A 12,311-nucleotide genomic window follows, 5' to 3' on the forward strand; every position below is an offset into this window, starting at 1 on the left:
CTGAAATTTGATCTTGAAGCTTAGTGATGCTTCTTTCGATGGACTTAGATCTTTGCTCTGTTTTGTCAAAGCCTTCAGACATTTTACAAGACAGATCTTTTATAAGCCTTGTAACCTCGTCCATCCTATCGTCTTCAGTTGGTTGTGTCGTCAATCTTTCCAAACTGCGATCTGAGGGGGTTTTGGCAGTTTTATCCCTCCTCCTTGACATAGAGAGTTCTAATTAAAAATAATTATTGTTGTTTCAGGCTTTTCGTTAGGAGCAGGGCAGCTGGAAAACGCCAGTAGCTAATCGGCCATGAAAGTGAAAGTAGTTTTTAACTTTAAAAGAACATAGTCCTTAAGGCTTTTAATCAGCGATATGCCTTCCTTATCCTTCTCTCCAAGGATTTATGATAAAAAAAACATTCTTCTAAAGAAAGAAATGCATTTTAATAGCTTTTTACCTTGCTAGGCGATACGGAGGGTTCGCTCCTAGCTGGTCATCCCCCCGAGCGGAAGTGACGCTTAATGTGAAACTTATCCATAAGGTCTAGTGTCGCAACTATCAAATTAGCGATACTATACAAATTATATAAACTGCTTCAATTCAACATGAAAATGGGATGAGGGCAAAAACTGAAATAATCCAAATTGACAGTTCTTGGTCATCAGGAAGGGAGCTGAGGGAGTAAGGATGAACCCCCCTGTGCTGGAGTTACACTCCCATGAAAACCCAAGTCTGCAGCTTGGGTGTACTCCTGGACTCATCCCTGAGCATAGATGCTCAGCTTTTGGCAGTGGCCAGGAATTTGTTTGCATAGTTTAAAACTGGCGTGCGAGCTGTGCCTGTTCTCTGATTTGGCTACAGTGCTGCATGTCTTTGTTACATCTCATCTAGATTACTGTAACACACTCTACATGGGGCTGCCTTTGGAGATGATTCAGAAACTTCAGCTGCTTGAAAATGTAGCTGCCAGACGGCTGACTGGGCCCAGTTATGGGGAGCATCCAGCACCTACAACAACTGCACTGGCTAGTTAGTTTCCAGGCCTAGTTCAAAGTGTTGTTTATTACCTAATAAAACCCTGTATGATTTGGGTCTAGGCTACCTGAAGGACCCTATCTCACCATACGGGCCTTCCCGGTTCTTCTCATCAAAGGAGACCCTTTTCTCAATCCCATTGCTATCACATTCATATTTGATGAGGGCAGAAGAGAGGACCTTCTCTGCGGCTGCTTTTGCATTGTGGAATGCTCTTCCTCAAGAGGTTAGGTTGGTCCCTCCCTTTTATCCTTCCACTGACAGTTGAAGACACACCAGGCAGGTTTTTAATAATCATAATTGAGACCCTGAATTGTGGTTAAATATTTTTAATCATTCCATTAAATTACTGTTAAAGTTTAATTGTGTTTAATATATAATTTATTGTGCTTTTAATTTAGCGCATTGAGTCCTCCTTCACCAGGAGAAAGGTAAACATAGAACTGCAGAACTAGAAGGGACCACATGGATCGAGACCAGCCCCTATCAGTGAGGAAGTGAACTCCAAATTTCTGGCTCTACAATCAGACACCTAATCCACTGAGCTATCCAGCATTTCTTAGAAATAAGAAAAATATATAGGTAAAAAATATATGGTATCAAGCAGGCCTTAGGTCCATTACAGAAGAAATCTGCTCCCTTGAAGTCTACTACAGGTGTGATCAGCCAGGACCGAGCACAGCAGATGGAACGCTGGGTGCAGCACTACTCCGAGCTATATTCCAGAAAGAATGTAGTAACCGAAGAAGCATTAAATAACATTGAGTGCCTGCCTGTCTTGGAAGAGCTGGACAGCGAACCAACCCTAGCAGAAATAAATGCGGCCTTGGATTCCCTCACCTCTGGCAAGGCACCTGGAAGGGACAACATCCTTGTTGAAGTGCTGAAATGCGGTAAGGAGATTATCATTACCAAACTGTATGAAATCTTTTGTCTCTGCTGGAGGGAAGGTGGAGTACCACAGGACATGAAGGATGCAAACATTGTCACGTTGTACAAGAACAAAGGTGACAGGGGTGACTGCAATAACTACCGTGGTATCTCTCTTCTTAGCGTTGTAGGGAAGCTGCTTGCCCGTGTTGTGCTGAAGAGGCTCCAGGTGCTTGCAGACAGAGTCTATCCGGAATCACAGTGTGGATTTCGAGCAAATAGATCCACCACTGACATGGTATTCTCCCTCCGACAGTTGCAGGAGAAATGCAGGGAACAACAACAGCCACTCTTAGTGGCCTTCATAGACCTTACAAAAGCATTTGACTTGGTTAGCAGGGATGGCCTTTTCAAAATACTTCCCAAGATTGGATGTCCACCTCGTCTCCTTAACATCATCAGGTCCTTCCACGATGGAATGAAAGGCACTGTAGTTTTTGACGGCTCAACATCAGATCCCTTTGACATCCGAAGTGGAGTGAAACAGGGCTGTGTCCTCGCACCAACACTTTTTGGGATCTTTTTTGCTGTCATGCTGAAGCATGCTTTTGGAACTGCAACAGAAGGTGTCTATCTCCGGACTAGATCAGATGGAAAGCTCTTTAATCTCTCTAGATTGAGAGCGAAGACCAAAGTCCAACTGAAATGCATGCGGGACTTCCTCTTTGCAGACGATGCAGCCATTGTTGCCCACTCTGCTGAAGACCTCCAACAACTCATGAATCGTTTCAGCAAGGCCTGCCAAGACTTTGGACTAACAATCAGCCTGAAGAAAACACAAGTCATGGGCCAGGGTGTGGACTCACCTCCCTCTATTACCATCTCCACACAAGAATTGGAGGTTGTTCATGACTTTGTGTACCTTGGCTCAACCATCTCTGACACCCTCTCTCTAGATGTCGAGCTGGATAAACGCATTGGGAAAGCAGCCACCATGTTCTCTAGACTCACAAAGAGAGTATGGCTCAATAAGAAACTGACAACACATACCAAGATCCAGGTCTATAGAGCCTGTGTCCTGAGCACACTCCTGTACTGCAGCGAGTCCTGGACCCTTTGTGCCCGGCAGGAGAGGAAGCTGAACACCTTCCATATGCGTTGCCTACGACGGATTTTTGGTATCACCTGGCAGGACAGAGTTCCAAATAGAGTAGTCCTAGAACGAGCTGGAATTTTCAGCATGCATACATTACTGAAACAGCGATGTCTACGCTGGCTTGGGCACGTTGTGAGAATGGCTAATGGTTGGATTCCAAAGGATCTCCTATATGGAGAATTAGTGCAGGGAAATCGCCCCAGAGGGAGACCACAGCTGCGATACAAGGATATCTGCAAGCGGGATCTGAAGGCTTTAGGAATAGACCTCAACAGATGGGAAACTCTGACATCTGATCGTTCAGCCTGGAGGCAGGCAGTACATCACGGCCTCTCCCAATTTGAAGAGACCCTTGTCCAGCAGGCTGAGGCAAAGAGGAAGTCACAAAGGAAGCAAAACCAGGGAGCTGGACAGGGGACAGATTGGATTTGTCTCCAGTGTGGAAGGGATTGTCACTCTCGAATTGGCCTCCTCAGCCACACTAGACGCTGTTCCAAGCCCTCCATACAGAGCACGCTACCATAGTCTTTCGAGACTGAAGGATGCCTACTACTACTATAGGTAAAAATAAATAAAATTAGGACAGCTTCTCCAGCTCATTATATATTTCTAGTCTTTTTGTTGTTGTCAAAATAGTTAATTTGTTGCAGTCTTTTGTTCCTATCTGTCCTAAAAGCATATGGCTTATTCCATATGCTGATGAAGTTTTACTAACAAGATCAGCATAGCACCTGCATCATCTTTTTAGATACCCTATGAAAACCCCAGAGCAACAAATGGACAGCCAGTTCACATGCAGAATTTGAAGCTAGACTGTGCAACAGAATCTGGCAAGAAAAGTTGTAGTTGGCTTTAATAATAGCAGGCTTATACATAGAAGTAGTAACACTAACTGCTTTGAAAGTAGAATTAATGTCAAAGTGGACACTCTGGTGCTCACTTTCCAGCAGTAACCTACAAACATGTCCACTCCTCCTATTTTTTTTTTTTTTTACCTTGTCAGGTCCAACAGTTTCCTGGAAAGCATCTCCTATCTCTTGTTCATTGCTGTAAGCTGGAGCACAATCAATGTGGCGGTAGCCTGCACTAAGGGCATATTTTACTGCCTCTTTCACCTGAAACAGAAGAAAGATAGTTAAAAAAATACAGAGAAAGCTACTTTATTTAAATAGAAATTGCTGACAAGTGACATTATTAATCATGTTGATTTTTCTGACACCTTCACCTGTACATGCTTCAGAAATGTACAGATTCCCTGAAGCGATATAGGAAAGAGTTATTAGGTGACTGAAGGAGGGAAACACATATATTTGGGCATCTGTAGAATTGAGAATTTATATTACAATGCAAACAGCAAACAAAAATAAAAAGGCCAGTGAAAATATACCCTATTTCCCAGAAAATAAGACAGGGTCTTATATTAATTTTTGCTCCAAAAAACGCATTAGGGCTTATTTTCAGGGGATGTTTTATTTTTTTACATGTACAACAATCTACATTTATTCAAATACAGTCATGCCATCTTCTGGTGGCTGCACAATGGTGGAGGGCAGGGTTTCACTTCATTAGGGCTTATTTTGGGGGTAGGGCTTATTTTACGAGCATCCTGCAAAATCATACTAGGGCTTATTTTCAGGTTAGGTCTTATTTTAGGGGAAATAGGGTATACATATAGCAAAACTAACCAACAGATCTGTTGTGACCTGCTCTTCCTCAGATCAATGGTAAAGTGTACATAATTCCATTAAAAATACAAATAGATGTTGCCCTTTGATATCTGTGTTTCTGGTCCTGTTAATGTGAAGCTCCTATTTATATGATTCTACTGGTTAGACCTTGTGCAGATAAAAAGAAACTTTTTTGAGGCTTATCAAGGTTCACTGGAGTCACAGAAGCCCACACTAACCTGTCTGCCCTGGCATGGGTAAAACTAGGAGGGCCAAATGTGCTGATAGTTGGGATAATCTTCCTGTCAAACACTCTCCCAACACCTTACTCCAATCTGACTAAGCAGGACTTTCAGGGATTATCCAAAAATTCACGAGGTTAAGTGCTTTGACTCTTATGTCAACTCTGCCACATAAAAATGCCAATGTAGCCATGTCACAATACTGGCCACCACACAGAGGACCCACTAATCATTCAGCCACATTATCCTGGCTTATCCTGATGTAGGTACTTGCAAGGAGTGTCCAGGATGCTAGTGACTGGGAAAGGCTTCCAGTGAGACCCCTCTCCCAATACCGCTAAGCCTACTTGCTCCTTTGATGCTCCAGGGAGAGATAAAAGCTCCCAGGTTGTTGCCTGAGACTGCAAACCCACCCTGAAAAGTAAAAATGCCCCAAACCCACAAAATACTCAAAGCTTCAGAATGCAAGGCACTATCCGTATACCACCAACCTTGATCTTTCTGAGTGATTACAAAGCTTTAAAATATATTGAATATATTTCAAAAAAGACATGTTCAGAAAAAGCTTTAAAGGTTCTAAAAGAATCAAATGGATGTGAAGCAATTTAATAGTTAAAAAAACTCATTCAGAGGCTTTGGTAGTTAAATAGTAAAGCTGGCTACCTAGATCTATATTTACAAAGTAACTAAGATGTAGCATGGGTCCAGTAAATACAGTACAGAGTTCAGCAGAATAGCAGGCATAGATTGCATTCTCCTGAGAGATTAAGCTAAACAAGCACAACTGTACAGAAGCTAGCTAGGCATAAGCTTAAGGGACCCCTTCTTCTGCTCCCAGTTGTATCCCATCATTCTCCCTTTAGGTGTTTCAACTCATTGCATCTATCAGATTATGTTCTTTCCTGAAACTTCTAGTCCAGGGATCTCCAAACCTTTCAGTGGGAGGGCCACATTACATATGCTCCACACTTTTGAGGGCCAAAGGAAGATGCGTGCACTCCTGCCCACCCTCACTCACACATGCACACAGGCCCACCTGCCTGTGCACACGCGCTGGCCTGTCCACCCACCGGGCCAGATAAAAAGGCAATGTGGGACGGATGTGGCCCACAGGCTGTACTTTTGAGACGCCTGTTCTAGTCGGTACCTTCTACAAAAGTAACTAACCAAACAGGGCAGGTGTCACTCATTTTGGTACCATGAAACAGCAAGAAGAGATGGTTCTCATAATATTATTTTGGCCATGAAGGTTGTAGATCAAGCTCTTTCACAGAGAGGGCCATTTCCTCTATCCTCTAATTGGGAGATGCTTCCCCTCCTCCCTTCCAAATCAATATTAATTACCAAGCGCCACTCTTCACCAGGAATTAATTAATCCTCTCCTTGCTAATTCAAAGACAACATACTGGCTCCCAGCAGATGGTCAAGGTTTTAAGTACCCTCTTAACTCAAAAGATCCAAAAACTGTATAAAGAAATTTTATAGTTTATTAAACATGTTGAAAAAATAATAAAGAGCTAGGAAAAATGTCAAAGCAGTTGCAAAATGATCAAAAAGATTAGGAGCAAATAATCAATAAAACGTTTCAGCCAGAAACAATACAGAGCAAATAAGAAAACTAGCAAGAAAGTACTTTAAGTGATATTGAATGGTATATAAGAAGCACATTTTGCAGCATAGTTTCAGAGCATACAGAAAGTGCAGTTCAGAAAGCAGGGCAACAAATGAGCATGGCATCTCCTTAAAGATAACTAAGCCAGCCAAAGTAACGTCTGACTCCATTTTTATATCTAAGGCTTCTGTTTCTAGACCATTCCAGCATCAAATTCCTTAGCAAACCTTCATGAAGGCAAAGGCAATTTCTGCTCTTTCCCTTCACTCAACTGAAACCCATCCTCCCAATTAGCTCAGTACCAAGGAATGAGTCAGTCTGGCCTTGAAGGCCACTCTCACATTGACAAGCTTCAGGTGTCTCTCCCTTCCAATACTGCCAGGCATTATTCTATCTTATCTCCACCAGCTGGATTCCAGGCACTGGAGCCAGCTGGTGGAATTTTTCAAAAGAGCACCAGAGTTCATGATCCCTCTATTTTCCAGCTTCTTGACAAAGCCTTCTAATAGCCGTCCAATTTCTTTGAGAGGCATAACTAACAGTAGCTAGAAAGCCTATGCCACTAAGGAAGAATATGTCAAAACGCATTTGGTCACTGGCTGTGCTATTTATGAATCGATGTGTTTCCACTTCTGTTTATATCATTGCATTTTGCCTGGCAACATATTTCTGTATTTTCTGAATACTAACTTGTTTTTCTAACATTACTGATGTCTATGTAGACACAACTTCCCATTGCTTATTTGCACTCAGATAACTAAAAGCAGAGTGGCAGACTATGTGGGGACTAACCAAACTGAAGAATATGCAAGTACCAGAGCAGAGGAATAGCATGCCTCATCTATTCAGTTTCACTACTGACTACTCCTCCCCTATCAATAAAAGCTGGAATACAGAATAAATGCTTACAATAAAGTAAACTGCACATTATAGAACTGTTCCTTTTAGAATAGTCTGGAACATTCTGTTACCCAAGAAGTGAGCAAGGCAAACTCCTTAATTTTCACCTATCCATGAAAACTGTTACTGCTCTAAGTACAACAAACAATAGTGTTCTCAGAGATTCTACAGCCCTCAAGAACAACTTTTCCGGAGCCTCTCTACCTTCTGCAATATCATCTTCAAATCCAAGCTGTTATGTCCTGCTCTTATACAGAAATAATTTAATACTTTTGCACAGGCTAGGGATTCCTCTGTTTCCAAATCCCAATGTATGTGCTGATGAGACAACAACAATTATACTAGAATGGTCAGCCCACTTTTATAGAAAAGCTGGAGGGTGGAAACCTCTGGAAAATGTACAGTATAGAATATATTGGCTAAAGACATGTATTCTCCTAAGGAATCATGTGCTAAGTTGTAACTGAGTAATGGTTCCATGAGGAACCATGGTTGTTAAAGCACCCCTCTCTAAGCAAAGTACTATTAACATCAGCTGGGATTTCTGAAGAAAGCATAAATTCTTTAATTCTTAAATCTCAGCGACTTGATAAGTAGGAACAAATGGTTTTCTATTGCAGTGCCAAAACTCTAACTCTAAACGACTTTTTCAACTGAAATTCATCAGATATTTTCTTTTGTGCCTTTTGCCAAAAACTTAACATGCATCTCTTTTAAAAAGTGAAAATAAATGTAACACTTAATTTTATTGATGATACTTCTAATGTGTAACATCCTTTACAACTGCTACAGTTATATTTTTAATATTGTGTGTGTGTGTGTGTGTGTGTGTGTGTGTGTGTGAGAGAGAGAGAGAGAGAGAGAGAGAGAGAGAGGAGGAACTTCTTGCCATAAATAATAAAAGTGGCATGGTGAAATTCTTTTAAGCTAGCTAGCTAAGCGCAAGTATGGGCCTGCAGGATCTTAAGTCACTGACGCTGCTCTCTCTAGGCTGTTTGCATATGAGAGTTCCACTAGCTTGCTTTTGCTGATTAATGGCTGTAATGTTTTAAGAATCAGGAAGAGATAATAACAAAAATGTGTCTCCCCCCCCCCATCTTTGCCCAGGCCTGGTGTCTGTTTTCTGTCTCCTCGAAGAATTTTTACAACAGTACCATAAAGCCACATAAGCCATAAATTACTGTGACATAAGCCACAACAACCAAAAGCAAATGAATATTTAGAACGGTTACTTCTGTAACTATATTTCATTCAATATTTCATTCTGTTTCCATATGTTTGATGAAGTGGATGTGTTCACGAAAGCTCACATTAAAATATAATAGTCTTTTTAAAAATTAATTAAAGAAAAACAATAAGAACAATACTAACATAAAGTGTGTATACATACATGCCGTGCACTAATCCAAAATTTTTCCCCCTGTGCCATCACCCTCGGGACCAGATAAGAAAATATTTCCTTTTAATTTCTTTTCACCCTGTTCCACTCCAAAAATACATTGATTCTTCTGCTGGCTTTTGACCTTTCCCTTTTACAAAAACATAATTCAAATATGGATTCCATATTTCTTTAAAATCATTATATTTTGTCATTCCCCTTCTTACTTGTATTTCACATGTTAGCTTATCATTTATCACATTTCTTTATATCAATCTTCAAGGCTGACTTGTCATTTTCCAACTTTTTGCAAATATTAATCTTGCTGCTGGGACCATTTATAATGAACAACTCTTTCTGTTCTTTTTTAGGATGGTCATTTTAATTGTATTTAAAAGGGCAATAGTTGGTGATATTCGAATATTATTTCCAATAATTTCTCTAATTTCTTTAAAAACCAGTGCCCATTCTTTCTTTCTTATTTCACAAGCCCACCACATATGTAAATAACTTCCTTTTTCCTTTTTGCATCTCCAGCATTGAGATGGTACATTTTTATTTATAATATTCAATTTTGCTGGGGTAAGGTACCATCTCCATGCAACCTTATAACGATTCTTTTTACACTTATAGACATATTCTTCATTTTTCTTTGTGACCATATTTTGCTCCATTCTTCGCTTTTAACCTCTTCCTCTAAGTCCTCTTGCCACTGATTTTCATCATAGCTTTTTCATATCCATCGTTTATTAAAATCTTATAAATCACACTTACTGTGCCCTTTCTTTTTATTTCCTTCATCTTGATCTTCTCTTTGCTCTATAATCTCCTCACATTTAGACAGTTTTCAAATTTCTCCTACTTTCCTGGTCCACTCTCTTGTCCAACTTTCCGTTTGGAGTATATTTATTCAAGATATCCCCTCTTCCTTTTCCAAAATTTCCTTTACAGTATTTTTCATCTTTCATCTTTTTCATTCAAGGCCTTATTGTATTTAACCCTTTATCTACCGTGTTTTCCCAAAAATAAGACAGAGTCTTATATTAATTTTTTGCTCTAAAAACACATTAGAGCTTATTTCCAGGGGATGTTTTATTTTACAGTCATGTCATCTTGTGGTTGCTGCATAATGCTGCACAATGATGGAGGGTGGGGTTTCACTTAACTGGGGCTTATTTTTGGGATAGGGCTTATTTTCGGGAAAAGAGGATACTAATACTTCTTTAATTTTAGAGTTAAGGATTTGGGGCAAATTCTGAGCCTCCACTACTTGTTGTAGTGGTGAGATAAATAGACTCAATATACATATACTGTATCTATATTCTTTCCAGCATTCTAACATATTCTTCAAAAAATGATTAGTTGGTCTATTTATTTCTTCTGCTATTTTTTCTTTAAAGAAAAGAAAATATTTTCTTTAAAATATAAGAGTCTTTAAGGTGTCACATTTTTTTCTTGTTTCTTTGGATTTTGCTTGATAAACAAGAATCAAGAAGCTGTTGAATAAACCAGGACAAAACATGTCCCAGCTACCACTCGGAACAGTTCTGGGACTAACTACTGATGCTGATTATCAGAGTACCCCCTATTTCTGAATTTGTCTCTCATAGCTCCCCTCCACAATCCCATTTTGAATTCTGAGCTGTATAAGTACTTTAGACTTTGGATTCCAGTGTCTGGATACCTGCTCAGCCCCAGACCTCATTAGACAGCTTTGTCACAACCTCTTAACTTAAAACTCTTCACAAGGATGCTATGAGAATAAAATGGAGACAGGGGGACAAAGAGGGCTGCCATAAGCTCCTTGGAGGAGGGGTGAGATAAGAAGCTAAGAAGAAACTATCATTATCACACTACTGAGCTCATATGTTTGGAAATAGCATGATGTTGGGGATGATGAAAATGTTAGCTCCACGTTTATGGAAGATGCCAGGTTGGGAAAGCTGTTCCACCCTTTTAAAGCACATAAAATGCAAGAAATATATTTTTATAGATAATTGTTTTTCTGCATTAAGGCTATGCCTGCACCATATTAATGCAACAGTGGCATCTGTTAACTAGTAACAAAGAGGTTATCACAGTACCCCCAGCTGGTTGCACATCAGCATAGAGATATAATTTGTAACCGATTCTCAGTAAGGTAGAGATACGCCCCCATACCAAGAGCTATGTTTAATTTTTTTCTAAGTCCTTCGTCCAGTGCTTTGATTAGACTTCTATCTCCATATTGAAAAGAGGAAAGAAATAATAATAATACAAAAAACAGATCTAGCTGTTTTATCTCATAAAGCTTTTGCATTTTTTGTTTGAAAGGTGATAAAATAATAAGCATAAAAGGGAGACCAAAGCCTTTGGTCTATAGATTAAAAAACATCACTAGAGCCCATACTTGCTTGTGAAATTTAATTTCCTTTTGCTTACTGGGAGCCTGGGTCACAGATAAAGAGACTGTGACACAAAATGTTCTGATCTTCTGAAAGGTTACTTGAATGAGAAATGAATCTCCTTTTAGTCACAATGATCAAGCAATTCCAATTCCTCTTTATCACACTAACTGCAGCATTTTTCTTTTCTCAGTCTTAGTAATGATTTACGGTCACCACAAACTTCCTGAAATACACCAGTAAGGAAATTAGTATAAACAAAATGGGAATACCTTTCTGCAGCACACTTTCAAGTTTCACAAGATCTTTCCCCACCCCAATATACAGAAATTAAAAGTGGCATGCTAGTATAGCCTTGCGTTAGAGCACTCAACTAGGCTCCAGAGATGATAAGTACATCTAATTCCACATTGGCCAGTGAACAGGCTGGAAAAGAAGGGGGAAAGCATGTCATCCTTCCTGCGAGTCCAGAAATCAAGTGGACTGCTAGAGAAAAGATGGCCACTACTATGTACCCAGTTGAAAAATGCAGTTCTTTGACCTTCCTCTGTAGGGGAACAGCAGGCTACTATCTTTGGGGGGCTTGTCTCCACCAACCAACCATTTCTAAGATAGGATGAAGAAGAACAGAACTAGATAGGTCTGCCAGCAATTAGCAGAAAATGAGTTCTGATCTATTAAAACATATTATACAATAATCTCTACCTTCATGCCAGAATCCACAATGGAACAGAAGAGACAGAGACAGGAAACAGTGCCCCAGGAATTTGGGATTGTCTATTTAAGAGGGCCTATATGCTGCCTGGATAGTTCAGTGAGTTAGTATCTGGTTGCGGAGCCAGAGGTTGGGGATTTGATTCCCCACTGCTCTTCCCCAGATAAAAACCAGCCTGTGTTGCCCTGGGTTACACAGAAGAAGGGAATGGTAAACTACTTCTGAATATGGTTGTTGTAGGTGCACCGAATCTCCCACAAATTGCACCACAGCACAGAGTTCTGACTCCTGTCCTCTGAAGATGCCAGCCACAGAGACTGGCGAAACGTTAGGAAGAAAAACCTCAAGAACATGGCCAGACAG

At 40.2% G+C, this 12,311-nt stretch overlaps 1 protein-coding gene across 3 annotated transcripts in view; it reads right to left on the reverse strand.

Annotated features, from left to right (window-relative positions):
- Positions 1–12,311, reverse strand: part of AKR1A1 (aldo-keto reductase family 1 member A1) — a 52,982-nt gene that overhangs the window by 20,254 nt on the left and 20,417 nt on the right. For all 3 annotated transcript variants that reach the window (XM_078392833.1, XM_020783287.3, XM_020783288.3), the window contains exon 3: positions 4,046–4,165. In XM_078392833.1, coding sequence (XP_078248959.1) covers positions 4,046–4,165 — 120 coding nt within the window. The remainder of the gene's footprint in view (positions 1–4,045; positions 4,166–12,311) is intronic.

This window comes from Pogona vitticeps, chromosome 4, assembly GCF_051106095.1.
Source record: "Pogona vitticeps strain Pit_001003342236 chromosome 4, PviZW2.1, whole genome shotgun sequence".
Classification (NCBI taxonomy): domain Eukaryota; kingdom Metazoa; phylum Chordata; class Lepidosauria; order Squamata; family Agamidae; genus Pogona; species Pogona vitticeps.